Source organism: Ovis canadensis, chromosome 24, assembly GCF_042477335.2.
Source record: "Ovis canadensis isolate MfBH-ARS-UI-01 breed Bighorn chromosome 24, ARS-UI_OviCan_v2, whole genome shotgun sequence".
Classification (NCBI taxonomy): Eukaryota; Metazoa; Chordata; class Mammalia; order Artiodactyla; family Bovidae; genus Ovis; species Ovis canadensis.
Genome location: NC_091268.1, coordinates 42,254,009 through 42,273,903, shown reverse-complemented (window position 1 = coordinate 42,273,903; position 19,895 = coordinate 42,254,009). Strand labels below are relative to the sequence as shown.

Here is a 19,895-nt window from a genome sequence, read left to right as displayed (position 1 = left end):
TTCCAATATTATTCCATGGATTGTATAGTCTATGGGGTCACAAAGAGTTGAACCCGTTGAGCGACTTTCACTTTCACTGTATAATCATGAGGGATTTGACTTAAGTCACCGCTGAATGGCCTAGGGGTTTCCCCTAGTTTCTTTGATTTATGCCTGAATTTTGCAATAAGGAGCCAATGATCCGAGCCACAGTCAGCTCCAGGACTTGTTTTTACTGACTGTACAGAGCTTCTCCATTTTTGGCTGAGAAGAATACACTCGATCTGATTTCAGTATTGACCATCTGGTGATGTCCATGTGTAGAGTTGCCCCTTGTGTTGTTGGAAGAGTGTGTTTGCTATGACCAGTGTGTTCTCATGACAAAAGTCTGTTAGCTTTTCCCCTGCTTCATTTTGTACTCCAAGGCCAAACTTGCCTGTTACTCCAGATATCCTTTGACTTCCTACTTTGCATTCCAATACCCCATGATGAAAAGGACATTTTCACATCTCTTTTTTTTTTTTTTTTTTACTCTTGGTTTTAGGCCTAGAAAATCTTGTGGGTGTTTATAGAACAGTAAACTTCAGCTTCCTCGGCATTAGTGGTTGGGGCATGTTTGTAAGTCGCTTCAATCGTGTCCAGCTCTTTTTGACCCTATGGACTGCAACCTACTGGACTCCTCTGTCCATGGGCTTCTCCAGGCAAGTATACTGGGCTGGGTTGCTGTGCCTTCCTCCAGGGCATCTTCCCGACCCAGGGATCAAATCCACATCTCTTAAGTCTGCTACATTGGGAGGCGGGTTCATTACCACTAGTGGCTCCTTAGGACCTGTGGAATGTGTGAGTGGGAATCAGGAATCTATATTTGTAAGAGTAACCCAGGGGATTCTTTTTTCCACTGAAATCTAGGATGAAACTCAGTGTGGAGATGTGGCCTTACCTCGGTGCAGGGCCCTGTGGGGCTCTTGGACACATGGTCTTTGTGTCCTCCCCTCTCTCTCTTTTTTTTTTTTTAATATTTATTAATTTGGCTGCACTGGGTTGAAGCATGTGGGATCTATTCCCTGACAAAGGATCAAATCTGGGGCCTCTGCTTGGGACCATGTGGTCCCAGCCACTGGACCATGAGGGAAGTCCCCTCCTCCAATTCTTTAATAATAGGAAACAAGGTTCAATCAGGCTCCATGGGCTTCCCTGAGTTCTAATGGGCAGCTTCAAGCAGTTGTTCATCAGGGAAGGGCAGGGATGCAAAACCAGGGAGAAGCGAAGAAAATTAAGAGTCGCCTTGGGGTAAGAGCCTGATTCCCCATCAAGGGATGCACACAATATCTTTGAGCTCTTTTGCAGATACCAAAACCCCCTCCAGGTGGGAGAATTTGGTGGTTAACAATGGCATCCTGCCCACAAGCATGTAGACACCTGACCAGTTGGACCTGATTTGAGACCATGAACCCCTACTTACCTCACCACCAACCCATCAGAAGAGTGTTCACTCTATTTATGTATGGCTAATACAATATCATAAAAAATAAAAGAAAAAATAAATAAATAAAAGAAAAAAAGAAGAAGAATGTTATGAGTTGATCATGCCCTCTCTGAATAATTGCTATAAAACTTTTCACTATCTTCCCAAAATGAGGGACAGATGTTTTTGAGGGCATGAACCCACTGTATCCTCCTTTGCCTGGCAAAGCAATACAGCACTCCATTCCTATTTTACCCAAAACTCTGTCTCTGAGATTTTATTTGGCACTGGTGTACAAAGAAGTTGAGCTTTCAGCATCATCTCTAGCTTTCGGGCATTGTGTAACATCACCTCTTAGAAACCCCATTTTCTCACCTGTATGAGAAGATTCTTATTGTATTTTTTAAATGGTGAATATTTATTTATGGCTGTGAGATCGTAGTTGCTCCTCGGCATGTGGCATCTTCCTGGACTAGAGATGAACCCAAGTCCCCGGCACTGGCAGGCAGATTCTTATCCGCTGCACCACCAGGGATGTCTCCTCCTCTTTATTTTATTTTTTCTTGTCTACACTAAGTTCTTTAACTTTTTAGATATTAATTCCTGTTGATATATGGTTTCAAACTTTTCCTTCCTTTCCATAGGCTGTCTTTTCATTTTGTTAATTGGTCCTTCTGCTGTGCAGAAGCTTTTGAGTTTGGTGTAGTCCATCATTGGAAAAGGCAATGGCACCCCACTCCAGTACTCTTGCCTGGAAAATCCCATGGAAGGAGGAGCCTGGTAGGCTGCAGTCCATGGGGTCGCTAACAGTTGGACACGACTGAGCGACTTCACTTTCACTTTTTACTTTCATCCATTGGAGAAGGAAATGGCAACCCACTCCAGTGTTCTTGCCTGGAGAATCCCAGGGACGGGGGAGCCTGGTGGGCTGCTGTCTATGGGGTCGCACAGAGTCGGACACGATTGAAGTGACTTAGTAGCAGCAGCAGTAGTAGTAGTAGTAGTAGTAGTAGTAGTAGTAGTAGTAGTAGTCCATCATGGAAATTCTGGATCAAGCGACTGGGGAAACGTTCTCAGAAGAATAAGGTTATCAAGGTATGTCGCCGATAAAAAGCTGAGCAAGAATGTGGTCTCAACTGGCCACATTTGATCTAGAGAAAGTTCTGGAGCCAAAAGTGTATCACGAAGTTAATTTCACCACTGGCCAAATTCTTCCAGGAGGAGAGGTGCTGGGCAGTTCTCCAGAGAAGAGAGACATGGGGGATGGGTGTGCCGTTGGCACAAGCATCTGGGTGGGGCACCAACAATGTCCTACAGTCCGCTTTGGCACTGTTCAGATCTACTTGCTTCCCCTAATAAGTTCTCTTCATCCCAGTACAACTTCCGCAGGATCTGCTTGATCATAATTTCTGGGTAAATTTAGGAAAGGAGGATTAGTTCTGGACACACAACTGATATCGCTCAGCTCTCTCCTCTACATCCACTCATTCTAGCCCAGCCCTTCTCTTCTGTTCCTGGCTTCAGCTAGTGTTTCTCCTGGTCTCTACACTTTGTCTGGGGGATTGAGCCTGGCCCTCCCTCCTGAAGGGTCTGAGTCCCTAGTTAACATGCTTTATGAGCCCGTGACAATGGTACTTGCTCACTTACAAAGAAAACATAGCATGGTGGCTTCCCTCGTGGTCTAGCATTAAGAATCTACCTGGCAATGCAGGGGACATCAGTTCGTTCCCTGGTCCGGGAAGATCCCACACGCCTCGGACACCTGAGTCCAAGAGCCACAGCTACGGAGTCCACGTGCAGCCACCACTGAAGCCTGCACACCCAGAGCCTGTGCTCTGCAACAAGAGAAGCCACCACGGTGAGAAGCCCACAGACCTCAACAGGAAAACAGCCCCCGCTCTCTGAAACTAGAGAAAGCCCGCACACAGCAGTGAAGACCTAGCACAGCCCAAAATAACAAATAATAATAAATAAATACAATTGTGAAAAAAAATACACCTCAGCATGGGTAGCTGGAGATATTCCAAGGGATCACCTGAATGGTAAGCATATTCCCTCTGTCCCCCATTACATAGCTCTCGTCCTGCTTTCTGTTCTGACCATAGTCTGTTACCCTCTGTCCATCCATACTGTTAGGGGAAGCACACTGATCGAAATCGCCTACCCTAGCCAGACACCATAGTAACCATCTGCGTGAGTTATTTTACAATAAGAAGTCCTAGAATGGAAGATGGAACTAACAAGCCACCACCAACCGGAAGAGTTCAGGAAAGGTCAGAAGGAGATGCTATGCATTCTACCACCTCCCAGAATCCTTCTTACTGATATCCATCTTGGCTGAGTCATGCGAGCACCACCAGGAAGGATGCCTTTGTACTGGCTTTTCTCTTTGCCTGGAGAGGTAGGAGTGAAGATTTGCTCGAAAAGGGCTAATATTGGAGTCAGAGGCTCTGGCTTGAATTCTTGTTTATTTGTTCTGAATGGGCCTCATGATGGAACCTGCTGGATGGCAGGGTCATGACTGAGCGTCCTGGTGGACAGACCGAATAGATCTCTTGGGAACACTGTTGCCAGAATCTTGGCTCTCTGTGCACCAATGCCAAACAGAAATATGGAGACAGAGTTTTGGAGCAGAAAGAAAGCATGGCCTTAGAGCTCTGCCAGGCACGGTAGGCTAGTGCCCAAGAACTGTGTCCCACCCCCTCCCTGGTGAGTAGGGAAAAGGTACACAGTCAGGCAAGAGTCTGTGATAAGGATCAAGGCAGTAACAGTCTTGTATCTGTTCTCCTGCAGTTTCCCCAGGATGGGGACAAGATGAGGGTGTGTGCAGGGTCCTAGAAGGTCTGTCTCTCATCTTAATAAGCCTCTGCCTCACCTGCTGCTTCTGCTTTGATTAACAGCTGTTCTGCCCTTTGGGCTTCCCTCATAGCTCAGTTGGTAAAGAATCCGCCTGCAATGCAGGAGACCCTGTTCCAATCCCAGGTCGGGAAGATCCCCTGGAGAAAGGATAGGATATCCAATCCAGTGTTCGTGGGCTTCCCTGGTGGCTCAGCTGGTAAAGAATCCTCCTGCTATGTGGGAGATCTGGTTTTGATCCCTGGGTTGTGAAGATTCCCTGGAGAAGGGAAAGGCTACCCACTCCACTATTCTGGCCTGGAGAATTCCATGGACTGTGTATACTCCATGGGGTCGAAAAGAGTCGGACACGACTGACCGACTTTCACTTACTTACTTACTCTGCCCTTTGGAACTTAGAGAAGGTCGTGGAGGTCAGAGGCCCTCCTACAAGGAATGGTGGACAAAAAGGCCTCTGCACCCTGGAGTCCCACAGGGCCCTGCTTGGCATTAGCATTAGTGTGGCTGGTTGGGATTGGGCTCCAAGCCTGAGATAGTGGGACACTGAGGCTTTTGCCATTGGTTGGAGGCATTATGGTGGAGGCAAGGAGCTCAAACCAGTCAAACCTGAAGGATATCAGTCCTGCATATTCATTGGAAGGACTGATGCTGAAGCTGAAACTCCAATACTTTGGCCAATTTATGGGAAGAGCTGACTCAGTGGAAATGACCCTTATGCTGAGAAAGATTGAAGGCAAGAGGAGAAGGGGACGATAGAGGATGAGATGGTTGGATGGCATCACCAACTCAATGGACATGAATTTGAGCAAGCTCTGGGAGGTGGTGATGGACAGGGAAGCCTGGTGTGCTGCAGTCCATAGGGTCACAAAGAGTCAGACACAACTGAGTGACTGAGCTGAACTGGAGGCATTAAGAACCACTGCAGAACTCCTGAGCAGCTCCAGAGGGGTTTTCATAGCAGAGGTCTCATAGCAGAGCCACATGGTGGGTGAAGTCAGTGAGACCCTAAGACGTCAAGACAATTTTTCTGGTCTTCAGATGAGGAAACAAACTCAGGCTCAGAGATGTTTAGGTAACTTGCCTAAGCTAGTGATGGACAAAGGGAAAATTTTTACCCAAGTTGGAAACAAAAGTCAGTGCTAGTCTCTCAGTCGTGTCAGACTCTTTGCGACCCCATGGACTGTAGCCGAGCAGGTTCCACCGTCCATGGAGTTCTCCAGGAAAGAATACTGGGACGGGTTGCCATGCCTTCCTCCAGGGGATCTTCCCCACTCAGGGACTGCTGACTCTTCAATTGCTAGGATTTCCCAGGCATCAGCTTCCGGTGAGACTGAAACAGAGATGGCGATGTGTGGGCTAGGAGGTGGGGCAGGATGAAGCGGCAGAGCTTCTGACATCTGCCAAGACAAATGCCTTGGAAAACGGAACTGGGCCTGGGATAGGGGTGGATTGCTTCCGTTGTGAGGGGCCCCTGAAGGGTCCAGAGAGCAAGTGAAGTTCCCAGGAGGAGGAGGAGATGGTGGGGTGGGCTCAGGGTGAGCCTGCCCTCTGGGGTGAGGCTCGGCCCAAGGTACGCTGCCCACATGTGAATAGCACAAGATCGCCTGTCTGGCTCCCTCCTCCCCTCCTGCCCTCCTCTTCTTCCTCCTCCTCCTCCTCCTCCACTACCTGGCCTGGCCCACGCCTCAGTGCACCCACTCAATGGGCCTAGTCTAATCCTCTGACATCACAGCCTGCCCAACACAGGCCCTCCCTGGCAGACTTGACAGGCCCCAGGCTTAGAGACCCAATTTAGGATCTCCCACCTCAGAATGTATCTCTTCCCTCAACCTCTCCCCTCCTTCAGCTCACAGCTCAGATTGGGGACACCCTAGAGTCAGTCCCAAACAAGGTGGGGGGGGGGGTGTGCCAGGAGCCTACGATCTGTCCTGGCCTTGCTGTGTGACTCCAGGTAAGTAGCTGCCCCTCTCTGGGCCTCAGTCTCCTTATCTAAATCTCCTCTACCCTCAGTTAATGACATCAACCTGTTTTGGCTTCCTCTCGGCACCTTGTAGCTTTAGGAAATCTTTTTTGTATGAGCTCACATGTTGGTTGTGGGGGACCACTGGACTGTGTGGCCCTTATTATTCACCCCAGTGCCAACTCACAGGAGGGGCTCCATTGACAGCTGCTGACTCAGGGTCTACATGGGTGAATGAATGAACAGATGTAGCCCCTGCCTTATGGTGGGGGCTCTGGATATGACCGTGTGTTCATAAGCATGGACGCATGTGCACTCCTGTGTTTGACACTCCCTGGCAGGGTGTGTGGTGTAACACAGTTGGGGGCATGTCCACTGGGGTGTCAGCTCCACAAGGGCAGGGATTTGTGTCTGACTTCTTCCCTGCCCTACCCCACTCTATCTGGAACAAGGACAAACACATGGCATGAGTCAATACATCCTTGAGTGTATAAACATATGAAAGTGAATACACATATCTGGTGTGGGTCCACGTGCCCACCTGTGCATATAGTACAGTATAGTGTTAGTCACTCGGTCATGCCTGACTCTGAGATCCCAGGGACTGTCACCCATCAGGCTCCTCTGTCCTTGGAATGTCCAGGCAAGAATACTGCAATGGGTAGCCATTCTCTTCTCCAGGGGATCTTCCCCACCCAGGGATTGAACCTGAGTCTCCTAATTGCTGGCAGATTCTTTACTGTCTGAGCCACCAGGGAAGCCCAAGACAGGTACATGGTGATATCAAAAGCTCAGCTTTTCTGGACACTGGTGCTGGATCAAACCTCAGGGACAAAGATGGGGCTGAAGTCGAAAAGGAGAACTTTATTGCTTTGCCAGGCAAAGGGGGATACAGCAGGCTTATGCTCTCAAAACCATGTTCCCCCTCGGGAAAATACTGAGAAGTTTTCTAGTAAAAGATGCGATTGGCTCGTGAACATTTTCCTGATGTTTGGCGGTGTCACGTAGAAATTAACGTATTCAACCTTCAGGTCCAACTGGTCTGGGGTCTACATGTTTGAGGGCAGCATACCACTGGCTTGTCCCGCCAGAGGGGGTTTCAGTACCTGCAAATGCTTCAAAGATATTGTTGTATGTATCTCATGTTCAGGCATGAGCACCTTGCCCCAAGGCTGCTCTTGATTTTATTTCTTCCTGGTTTTGCAATCCCTCCCTTCCTTAATTAACAGCTAATGAACAGCTGCCCATATCAAGTCCAGGAAGATCACGGAGGCTGAATGAAGGCTGCCACCTGCAATATCAAAGAAAAGGATGGTGGGTGGGTGCTTCCCTCGTGGCTCAGTGGTAAAGAATCCACCTGCCAGTGTGGGAGACACGGGTTCACTTCTTCATCCCAGAAGATCCCACATGCCTCAGAGCAACTAAGTCTGTGAGCCACAACTACTGAGCCCTCACCCTACAGCCCGTGCTTTAGAGGAATAAGAGAAGCCACTAAAGTGAGAAGCCTGTGGCCTGCAACGAAGAGTAGCCCCACTCGCTGCAACTACAGAAAAAGCGCACGCAGTACGAAGATCCAGCATAGACAAAAAAATAAATACATTTATATTTAAAATAAACTCCTCAAAAAAAAAAAAAGAAAGAAAGAAAGAAATGAAGGACACAAAGGCCTTGAGACAAGGAGCCCCACAGGGCCCTGCACAGGATCACATCCTCCTGGGTAAGGGTGTGGGTGATGTTGCTTACACACCACCCCCCTGTCCCTTTCCAAACTTCTCCTGAGCCAGGGCCCAATGCCTGGGTCCCGATGGGGCAGAACAGGGGCCGCCTCCTCGAGGGAAACTGGATCCCAGGACATGCAGATTGCCAGTGAGCAGGGCGGCCTCTTTGTCCCCCACCCCCCGATAATCCCCTCCCTGCCTGGCTCCCTTTCTCCCAGCAACCCGAGTTAAAGTCAGATTTGGGGGGCTGTAGGGGACTAGGGTGTCACCTCAATGCCCCCTTCCCTAGTTGTCCCCTGCCTCAGGGGCTTCTGCATCTCCCCCCACAACCCCCAAGGTATGACTTTCCCTCCCTCATGGGTGGCCGGAGGGCTCAGACCCAAGTATAAAGCCACCTGAGGGGCAAGAGGACAGGTGTCGCAGAACCACCGAGAGACTGCAGAGAGGAAGCATCCAGGAGACACCATGGGTTATCATCTGCTGGGTGAGTGAGGGATACAGGGCGCCAGCGTCCTGAGACCAGGAGGGAGGGGGTACTGCCTGCACCCTCTGGCCCATCTGACTCAGGTACCTGGCTGCTCTTGCGTCTGCTGCGAACATCCACAACCTTACACACAGAAGACTTCATTCATCATTAAGACATACTTCTGGAGTGCCTATTAGGTGTTAGGTAGGAGAATCCCAGGGACAGAGGAGCCTGTTGGGCTGCCGTCTAAGGAGTCGCACAGAGTCGGACAGGACTGACGCGGCTTAGCAGCAGCAGCAGCAGCAGCAGCAGCAGTAGTCTAAGGGGGCTTTGCAGGTGGTGCTAGTGATAAGAAACCTGCCTGCAATGCAGGAAACAAGAGACCTGGGTTTGATCTGTGAGTTGGAAAGATCCCCTGGAGGAGGGCATGGCAACCCACTCCACTATTCTTGCCTGGAGAATCTCATGAACAGAGGCTCCTGCTGGGCTACAGTCCACGGGGTAGCCAAGAGTTGGACACAACTGAAGTGACTAAGCACACACTCACCGGAGTCTAAGTACTGGGGTCATTGTTGCTGTTTAGTTGCTAAGTCGTGTCCAACTCTTTGTGGACCCCATGGACTGCAGCCCTCGAGGGCCCTCTGTCCGTGGTATTTCCCAGACAAGACTACTGGAGTGGGCTGCCATTTCAGTCTCCGTGTGAACTTCCCCATTCAGGGATCAGACCCATGTTTCCCACATTGGCAGAGGCAGATTCCTTACCCCTGAGCTATCAGGGAAACCAAAACATTGGGGACACTGAAGTAGAGAAAGAGACAAAGAAATGAGATTTCTTTCAGCAGACAGACAGTCCATGTGATCATAAGTAAATTATGCCAGTGTGACTTCCAGGTAGTGCTAGTGGTAAAGAATCTGCCTGTCAATGTAGAAGACATGAGACATGGGCTCGATCCCTGGGTCGGGAAGAATCCCTAGAGGAGGAAATGGCAACCCACTCCAACATTCTTGCCTGGAAAATTCCATGGACAGAGGAGCCTGGTGGGCTACAGTCCATGGGGTCACAAAGAGTCCCACTGGACTGAGCACCCATACAGATGTGATAGAATTTGCATACAGTGATCCAAGATTGTTGAATGAATGAATGAACAGGGCTTCCCCTCAGGCCTCCCCTTAAGTTCTGAACTTCTGGGAGTTCAGGAATGTAGACAGGGAAGCTAACGAAGCCATCCTGGTCTGCCTCTCATCTCCATCACTGGTCATGACCTTACTTTTTTTGTCTTCTTTTTAAATTTGGCTACACCAGGTCTTAGTTGGGGCAGTGGGATCTAGTTCCCTGAGCAGGGACTGAACCTGAGCGCCCTGCATTGGCAGTGCAGTCTTAGGCCTGGGACCGTCAGAAACGTGCCCAGAGGGCCTTTGAGTTGAGCCCTGAAGAATCAGAAGGAGAATCCCTGGGTGGGATTGGAAGGTGGTCCTGGCAGGGCCCAGCAAGGGCAAAGTCTGAGTAGCGGGTGCTGTGGAAAAGAGGGGCCAGGCCTTGTAGCCCACAGTGAGGACTTTAATAGTCACTCTGTTAGGTGGGAGCCATGGGAAGGTTTGGACAAAGGAGGGATCTAGCTAGACTTGAAGAGCTTCCAGGTGGCAGAGGGAGACCAGGGTGGAAGCAGAGACAGCAGCGGGGAGAGACATAGCTTCTAGATGCATCTTTTACTTATTTATGGCTGTGCTGGGTCTTCGCTGCTGTGCTCAAGCTTTCTCTAGTTGCCGTGAGTGGCAGATACTCTCGAGCTGAGATGTGTGGACTTCTCATTGCAGTGGTTTCTCCTGTTGCAGGCTCCAGGCACACAGCCTTCAGTAGTTGTGGCTCCCGGACTCTAGGGCACAGGCTCAGTAGTTGTGCAAGGGCTTAAAGTTTGCTCCATGGTGTGTGGGATCTTCCCAGGCCAGGGATTAAACATGTCTCTCCACAGAGACATGTTTCTCCGCAGAGAGATCCACATGTTTTCAAACTTTGTATTGAAGATATCACATATGTTCAGGGAGATGTGCACAAGTCCTAAGTATACAGCTCAGTGAGCTCTCACAGAGTCTAGGTACACTTGCCACAAGTGCTCGGATGCAGAAACACAGACCCAGGGAGTTCCTGGTGGTCTGGTGGTTAGGATTCTGGGCTTTCACTGCCCAGGTTCAATCCCTGGTCTGGGAGCTGAGATCCTGCAAGCTTCACGGTGTGAACACAAACAAATACAAAAACCCACAGACCTCGTGGCCACCTTTTAAGGACAGAGCCAACAGGATTTAGTGTGGGGTGAACGTAGTGGGAGAGAGAGAATGAGGTGTCCAAGAGGACCCCGTGACTTTGATGTGAGCACCTGGAAGAATGGACATGCACTTTTCTCAGATGGGAAAGACCAGGGAAGGAGGGGAACAGGGCAGCTAGAGCTCAGCAGTGGATATTTTGACTTGAGATGCTCATTAACCTCCAAGGGAAAACATCAAGTAGGAAATTGAATACATGAGTCTGGAGGTCAGGTGAATTTTTCTTTCTTTTTAATACTTATTTATATAAAATTGCATTTTAAAAGAAAAAATAAAAATTTGTCTTCTTTGGCTGTGCTGGTTCTTAGTCGTGGCGGCATGCAAATTCTCAGTTGTGGCCTGTGCGTTTAGTTCCCTGACCAGGGATTGAACTCGGGGCCTCCTGTTTGGGAGCTCAGAGTCTTTAGCCACTGGACCAGCGGAGAAGTCCCAAGGGAATATTCTGGGCTAGAAAGAACCTGCTAACAGGGTATTCTGCCTTGAGTGGCACATACAAGACCGTTGTAAGCCACAAGGGCTGAATCCATATGAGGGGCTGTTATGATGAATGAGCGAATCGGCAGGGGAGGTCAGGGACTTGGTGCTGACCTCTGATTTCTTCCTGCCAGCCCCCTTCTGCCTGCTGGCCCTGCTGCTGCCCCCTCTCCCTTTGGGAGCCCCCATGTCCACAGCCGAGTCTGTCAAGCAAGCCTATAACCTGGCGCTCCACATGCAGACGCAGACTTCCACCCTGCTGCAGACTTACGTGAGTGACAGGCAGTGAGCAGGGCGCGAGGGGAGGCGGCTCTCACCCTCCTGGCCCAGCCCTGGGGAAAGAGGCAGAATGAGGCTGGAAGAAGGCTCCTCCATGGCTCCTGGGCTCCAGGGGCTCTGCCAGCTAGAGGCACGCCCACAGGAATTAGGTCACTCATGGCGGGGTGATCTTGGGCAGGTCATTCCTTCTCTCCCTGTCTTAGCTTCCTCATCTGCCAAATGGGATGCTGATCATGACTTGGCTGACCTCTCAGGACTGTCAGAAGATTCAAAGGAAGCACCTAGGGGAAGTGTTTTATTTACAGGCTCATGAGTCTGCCCATGACCACCTCTGCCCATGCTTTGTGAGCCGATGCCATGCTGGGAGATTCAGCCTCATTATCTTACTGGCTCCTCAGATAGCTCTAGGAGGCAAAATTATGACCCGTTTTTACAGATGAGAGAACTGAGGTGGCTTTTTTAGATTTTTTAAAAACTTGTATATACTTTTATTATTGTATTTCTTTTGGCCTGTGCTGCTGCTGCTGCTGCTAAGTCGCTTCAGTCGTGTCCGACTCTATGCGACCCCATCGACGGAAGCCCACCAGGCTCTGCCGTCCCTGGGATTCTCCAGGCAAGAACAAAGGAGTGGGTTGCCATTTCCTTCTCCAACGCAGGAAAGTGAGAAGTGAAAGTGAAGTCGCTCAGTCGTGTCTGACTCTTCGCAACCCCATGGACTGCAGCCTACCAGGCTCCTCTATCCATGGGATTTTCCAGGCAAGAGTACTGGAGTGGGGTGTCATTGCCTTCTCCATGAGCTGTGCTGGATCTTCGTTATTCAGTTTCGTTTCTTCTCTAGTTTCGGGGAAGGAAATGGCAATCTATTGCAGTACTCTTGCTGGAAAATCCCAGGGATAGAGGAGGCTGTTAGGCTACAGTCCATGGGGTCTCAAAGAGTCAGACACGACTACGCGACTTCACTCACTTCACACTTTATCAATGGAGTAAGGAAATGGCAACCCACTCCAGTATTCTTGCCTGGAGAATCCCGTGGACAGAGGAGCCTGGCGGGCCATGGTCCATGGCATTGCAGAGAGTTGGACACGCCACAAGTGACTCAGCACTGAGCACTTCTCTAGTTTTCCTGAGTGGCATCTCCTCTCTAGTTGTGGTGTGCAGATTCTCACTGTGGCGGCTTCCCTCCTTGCTGAGCGCAGGCTCTCGGGCTCGCAAGGCTTCAGTATTTGGGGCATGTGGGCTCAGCAGTTGCGACTCCCTGGCTCTAGGGCACAGGCTCAGTAGTTGCAGTGCACGGGCTTAGTTGATCTACGACGTGGCATCTTCCTGGATCAGGAACCCGTGTCTCCAGCATTGGCAGGAGGATTCTTATCCACAGAGCCACCAGGGAAGCCCTCTTTTTGATTTTGGATGTGGGCCATTTTTAAAGTCCTTACTGAGTTTGTTACCATACTGCTTCTGTTTTATCCTTTGGGTTTCTTGGCTGCGAGGCAGGTGACATCTTAGCTCTTCAACCAGGGATTGAACCCACACCCCCTGCATTGCAGGGCAGAGTCTTAACCACTGGACCACGAGGGAAAGGCCAGGAATCTGAGCTCTAGATGGGGAATAATTTACCTGAGGTCCCAAAACTGTCTGGAAGTTCAAAGCAGCAGCCTGCTGGCTGGGTCTGACCCACAGATGTTTTGTTTAGGCCATGCGATGCTTGTTCAAATGTTGAACCTGAAAACCTGTCCAAAACAGGCACAGGGGTCCTGCTGGCCTCCAGTCGCTGTGCGGCAGCCAAACCCAATCTGCTTCTTCTCCGGGTGACGGGACCCACCTGGCCCTGGAGGCCCTGGAGCTTGTGACTCTTCCACTGTACCATATCTAGGTCCACGTGAATCTACCGAACCTAGTTTCTTGTTTCCTTCTGTAAAATCTAGTTTCCTTCTCTGGGGCTGTGCTGGGTCCTCGTGGCTGTCACAGGCTTTCTGTAATTTCGGGAGCGGGCCCTCCTCTGCTTTGCAGTCTTGGGCTTCTCACTGCGGTGGCTTCTACTGTCACGAAGCATGTGCTCTAGGAGTGAGGGCTCAGGAGTTGCGGTCCCCAGGCTTAGTGGCCCCACGGCATGGGGGATCTTTCTGGAGCAGGGATCGAACCCACATCCCCTGCTTTGGCAGGCAGATTCTCAACTGCTGAACACCAGGGAAGTCCCTGCCTCTAATTTCTAGTCTCATATCTGCCGCCATCCTCTGGGTAGCTTTGAGGACCCTGAGTTTCCCCATTTGTAAAATGGGAGTGTAGGACTAGGTGATCTATCAAGTACAGACTTTATCAGTGTACACTAAAATTCTGTGGGTCTAGGTTTGTGGAGGTGAGAAATTTAATGGAGAAGGCATTAACTCAATAACCTTATATTTCAATTCAACATTAATAATTATTTACAAGTGAACAAATAATAACCCCTCAAGAATGTGAATAAAAAGGAAATACGGCTTTAACCTCATTGTCAAGAATATATTTACCTTGCAAATATGGTAATAAGTAACATCATCATAGTGTTCATGATATTAATATAAAGATGTCATTAGTGAATGGTATTAACACCCTAATCGTATGCCAAGTGCTAAGTGCCTCATGTCTATTACATCTTATCATCTTCACCATTACAGCGCCATGTGGGAATTACTGAAGCTGTGATTCAAAGTCGCACAAGTTGTATGTGGAGGAGGCTGAGTTGAAGCCTAAGAGAACTGGGGCTCTGTGCTAGAACCTTTCATCAACTCCCCGAGGCAGGGAATGATGACTCCCCCTAGAAAGAGGCCAGTCTCATGGAAGGCAGATGTGAATTCAGGGGCACCCTAGGGCAGCGTTTGGATCACCTCACTCTCATCTGTCTCTGTCTCTCGTGCAGCTCCAGCACCAAAGCACTCCCTTTAGTGATCCCGACTTCTCACTCCCCGAACTCAAGCTCAGAACCCTGCCTCCAACTGCCATGCACTTCGAGAACTGGCATGGCCTAGAAGATGCAGTACGTCTGAGCCTCACCCACGAGGCCTTCTTGTCCTTCAGCCAGCACCTCCTGCTTGCGATCGTTGACCAGAGTAACCTGAACCCTGACAATTCCATGGTGGAGAATCAGCTTTGGGAAGAAAGACTCAAGGCCAAAGGCCTAGCGGGCAACTTGGCTGGCATCATGACTACCCTGGGCCTGCCCACCCCCCCAGCAAACCCACCCCTCGGTACTGTCCCCTTAGGGAACACGGCCTTCCAGAAGAAGTGTCGAGGATATGTAATAGTCCGGGACTATGGCCTTTGGACAGACCGAGTTGTGACTTTCTTGGGTGAGCTCAAGGACAAATACTCTCAATAGAGGTGGAACTTCTGTTAGGGCTGCAACCCTTTCCCTTTCACAGCTGATTTTTTCCTGTTTTGTTTTGTTTTTTTCTCACCAGGGATTCTTTTCTGCCTTGCTTCTTGGCTAGAAAGGAGACACACGTTGTCTAGCAGGGCTTGTGTACCACGTATCTGGGAACATTTCCTGGGGACAGGCCTCTAGACCTTATGCCTGGGCTTCCTGCCCAGATCCTGTGGCCTCCCTTCCAGATCTCGGTGGGACTCCATGGACAGCATCTCATGAATTCCCATTCCAGTGGTACTGGTGGCTCACTTCCTGGGTGCAAAGAAATACCTCTTTGAAGAGGCTTTACTTACAGTCCATGGGGTCACAAAGAGGGGGACGTATCTGAGTGACAAACACTTTTCACTTTCACTTCCCACTCTACAGGGGGAGTACAGTTGGTCCCCTTCCTGTCATTTAGGGGAGATCCAGGGACAGCCTTCTTGTCTCTGTTGACCTCACTTCCTGCATAAAGATATGGACTTTCTGAGCAAGGAGGCCTCTCTTTTTTCTGGAGTTCACTTCCTGCTCTAGACTACCTCTCTGAGTGTGGCCACTGCTCCAACTTTCCATCTTACAGTGATTACTCCTATTCAATGGATGTCTGACTCTTGAAAAGCTAAGGACCTGAGTCACATCTGTTTCTTGCTCAGGACACATCCAGTTCGGGATGACAGATGGCATCCTGGGCCTGGGCTCTCCTGAAAGCTCCTATTTATAGTGTGGCCTTTGCGGATGGCTGGGGGGACCAGGCCATACTCCAAGGATCTTATTCTCCTTAAATGTGTTTCCCTATTGTCAACGACTGTATATACTGGTAAATTCTGGTAAATGTTCTTGTTAAACATTTTATTTAGAAAAGATTAATTTATTCTCATAAATAAAACTCTTCAAAGGGGTGAGATTTTTTTTTTTTTGTCTCCATAAACCTGACTTGAGGAGAAGGGAAGGTGTGGATTAGGGCAGAGGGAGGGGAAGGGGTGGAGGGCATCAAAGGGAGAGGCGGCAGGGCCACAAGGGGTGGGATGGGGGACAGGGAGAGCAGCAGGTAGAGTGACCCTGGGTGAAGGTGGCTGAAATCTGTCTGGAGTAGCCCTTCCACCACAGGGCCAACAGGTGTGTTCCTGGCCAGGACACGACAGAGAGAAGGACAGAGGCAAACAGAGTGACAGGTGTCCCTTCCTTGAGATGAGGTGGAGATATGCACAGGCGACAGCGGGCCAAGAGGAAACAGGACACGGGAAGACAGAGATGCTCAGAGAGGCAGACGCAAGCGGTGGAGAAACTCGGGGGAGCAAGGACATGACAGATACGGGAAGTCGTAGAGGGAGACAAGAAGGACCCAGAGAGAAAAAGAGATGGAGAAGCCTCCAAAGAAAACAGACGGAAGCAGTCGGAGGTCAGAGAGACGCTGACAGAGATGGGGACAGACGGAGACGGCCGGGAGGGCACTGCGAGCTGGGCCCTCGGCTACTGGGAAAGGCCCACTCTCGGGAGCCCTGGGGAGCACTAAGGATGAGGAAGGTGAGCACAACCCCATGGTTCTTGGATACCTACTGTGTGCTACACCTGGCAGCAGGTACCTTCTTATCCATGCTGTTTGACCTTTACAACTCAACAAAGGAAACATTTCACGGAGGAGGTACCTTGAGGGTCACAGTGATTTGCTCAAGGTCACACAGTGGGTAAGACTAGCTTCAAATCTGAGACCACTCTCACAGGTGAAAAGGAGGCCGAAGAAGGCAAGGACCCATTCCTGGCTCTGGGGAGGGCGGCCAAGGGGGCCCAAGCTCGACACTGGGGGCGTCAGCAACGCCAAGGGCTGTGGCTGGAGGATGGCAAGGTCAGCGGGACCCACCAGAACCCTGGCCGGCGAAACTCCTGGCAGCTCTCCCCCCACTCCTAGGCAGACAGAGCTTGGCTTCCTACCCAGGGAGACAAGGAACAAGGAGGTGCCCCTCCTGTGAGGGGCCAGGGGAACCCCCCTCCCTCTAGGCAAGGCCACCCTCTTCCTGAAGCAGCTCACCTGGCTCCTCCGGGAGCCCTGAGAACCAGCTTCCTGACCTCACTCCTACTTACTCTAACACTTCTTCCATACTCCCGCGCCGGACCCAGGGAGGACCAAGGGACACCGAGAGGGAAAAGGGTCTTTCCACGACATCCCCACAGCAAAGCTCACCGGAAAACCAGGGCTCCTTGTCTGTGGAACAACTGAGACAGGTCCCAACTCTTCCCCTGTTCTCCAAATGTGCTCCATCCCCAGCTCTCCCCAAGCTGAAACACTCCAAATTTACCTCCCAGATCCCCACAGATTCCTGATTGCCAACTCCAGATCTCTCTCTTTTCTCTCAGAAGCTACTAACACCCAGCTCCTCTTCCCCTAAAGCCTAGATTTCCTCCTCGGATTCAATGGGAACCTACTCAGCCAATCTAACCTCTAAAGATCCACTGGGGTGCCCAACTTCCCAGCGCTCACAGACCTTCCTTCAGAACCCCTCCGCGGCCCCAAATTTCGACTCTGTTCCCCACAGAGCTCCCTCTGCTCCAACACAGCTTCCTTATGGGTCTCTCAGGTCAACCTAGGCAATCTCCTAGATTCCCTGGGATTCTAGAATCCAGCCTGACATCGCCATAGAACTCAAGATGGGCTCATGTGCACCCCTCCCCGCCTCCCAGCTTCCCAAGCTGCTTTCCATCCCTAATTGTCTGGAATCCCTTGGGCTTCTCTTCCCAGGCAAACCAGATCCTCCAAGATCCCACACAGATTCAGCAGGCCTGGAGGCTCTCTTCATATCTAGAGTCTCACCCCAGCTTCCCCCTTTCCAGACCCATCCATGGGGGGAAAGGAGCCCTCCAGCGCTCCAGGGGAGGAGCCTTGGAGGGCTGCAACAGCAGGCGGGGATAGGGGTCTGCAAAGGGAAGCAAGGTCCAGGAAGGAAGGCCAGTTGCCCAGGGTTGAGGACTAACAGGAAAGAGGGCTGGAGATGACGAGTTTGGAGCAAACAGAGGGTGAGGCTGGGGGTGGGCAAGGTAGAGAGAGAGGCCAGGCTGAGGATGAATGGACCTGGGAGCTGCATGAACCCACCTCACGTGTCCCAGGAGCCATCTCTCCCTTCTCGGCAGCTCCCGGCGGGTCGGCGGCCATCGGCGGCGGGGGGGCCGGGCGGCGGAACGCTCAGAACGACGGGGTCCACGGCACCCCGAAGGCGCTCGGCCCCTCCCTCCGACGGCGGCGAGTGGAGATGGGGGGCGCCGGGGGCGAGGCCCTCCGACGGGCGACGGCGCGGCCCTTGCCGGGGGAGGTCGTGCTCTGGGGGGCTCAGTCCCTCAGTCCCCTCAGGCCAACGGGGGCTCCTCGCGCGCAGAGTGCACAGCTCTCGGGCCCCACTCAGTCCGGGGGTCTGAGTCCCAGCTCCCCTCCCCCCACCCCGCCCCGCCTCTCCCCAGCGCCCCCGGCCCTTTAACTGGCCCCTTCCCGACGCCCACTGCCCAGGGGTCCAGGGCCAGGCCTGGGACCCTCCCCACGCCGTTTCAGGGGCTCAAGCCCCGCCCACCGCCGGTTCCCGGAGAGGGTCCGGGATTCCTGTAACCTGCTCCCCTCCCCTGAACCAGCCCCTGCGCTACAGCTACGGGCGAGCAGAGGGCGTGAAGGAAGCTGCTGGGCTTCGTTCCCCGCCCCTAGCCTGAGCGCGCCCCCGTCCTCTCCCCCTCCTCCCAGCGCGCGACCCTCGGGAGATAGAGATTTAGATAAAATTTGAATAAATGCCCTTCCTCAAGCTGAAGGGTGGAAGAAAAGGTTGGAAGGGAAGAGGAAAAGGGTGAGGGGAAAATCGGCCTGCCTCAGCCTCCCTGGTCCCCGACCCCACGCTGCTTCGGCCCGGGGCCGTGGCCGCCTCCCCCATCCCTCCTGAGCTCCTTCGTCCTCTCTTCCCCCTCCCCTCTCCTTCTTGCCACTCCCCTCCCCTCCCTGCTCCTCCTCCCTTCCCCGCCCTCCTGCTCCACTCTTCCTCCTTTGTACTCCTTTTCCCAGAAGAACCCCGCCCCCTGCCTCCTCCTTCCCTACCACCTCCACTTTTCAGGACTTACATGCGCAGGGCATGTCGGAAGTAGTAGTCCTGCGGCCGCTTGGGGCTACCGTGGGATCAAAGGGTTGCTGGGGTCCGTGGGAACTACAAAGAAGTAGGCGGAGGACGTGAAAAGCCAGGAGTAGAGGGTGCCGGGATTTGTAGTCCGGTTGCCCCAAGGCTCCTGGTTGCAGAGCGTTGAGCCGGGGAAAGATGACTACAAACAAGATGGCGAAAGAGGGGTGGACACGTGACTAGTAGTCCATCTTACGAGGTGCGATGGGAATAGTAGTTTCCCACTCCAGTACTCTTGCCGGGAAGGTCCCATGGATGGAGGAGCCTGGTAGGCTGCAGTCCACGGGATCGCTAGGAGTCGGACACGACTTCACTTTCACTTTCATGTATTGGAGAAGGAAATGGCAACCCACTCCAGTATTCTTGCTTGGAGAATCCCAGGGACGGGGGAGCCTGGTGGGCTGCCGTCTATGGGGTCGCACAGAGTCGGACACGACTGAAGCGACTTAGCAGCAGCAGTAGCAGCCTTCTAGAGTTCCTTAAGAATGGTAGGATCAAGAGGATAAGAAGACTACCATAAAAGTGGCAGGCAACCTAGCTTCTCGCGGTCGCCTCACTATACCACCTTGGCACCTAGCTCGCCTGTAAATTCCCCTCCTGTTGGCGCAAAGCTTGACGGGAGTTGCAGTCTTCCCGGCTCCTTCTATTATCTTCCACCAGACAATGGAAGGAGAAAGGGGCGGGGTCTATCAGCAAAGACGGCCGCTGGAGGAAAGGGAGACGATGACCTAGGATTTGTAGTTCATTCGCTAAGGCTACTGCTTGTGGAAACAGGAGAAAGGACTACAATAAAGATGGCAGCCTAGCACATCCTCTGTGCCAGTGCCTGCTGGGGGACGTAGTCCCTTCCTTAGCTCAACA

At 51.7% G+C, this 19,895-nt stretch overlaps 1 protein-coding gene across 1 annotated transcript; it reads left to right on the top strand.

Moving 5' to 3' along the window:
* Positions 1 to 8,443: 8,443 nt before the first annotated feature.
* Positions 8,444 to 16,801, top strand: LOC138428870 (cardiotrophin-2-like). The gene is made up of 4 exons (XM_069569802.1): positions 8,444 to 8,462; positions 11,372 to 11,508; positions 14,410 to 14,839; positions 16,617 to 16,801. Exons 1-4 carry the CDS (start codon positions 8,444 to 8,446, stop codon positions 16,799 to 16,801), a joined length of 771 nt encoding a protein of 256 aa, XP_069425903.1.
* Positions 16,802 to 19,895: the final 3,094 nt, after the last annotated feature.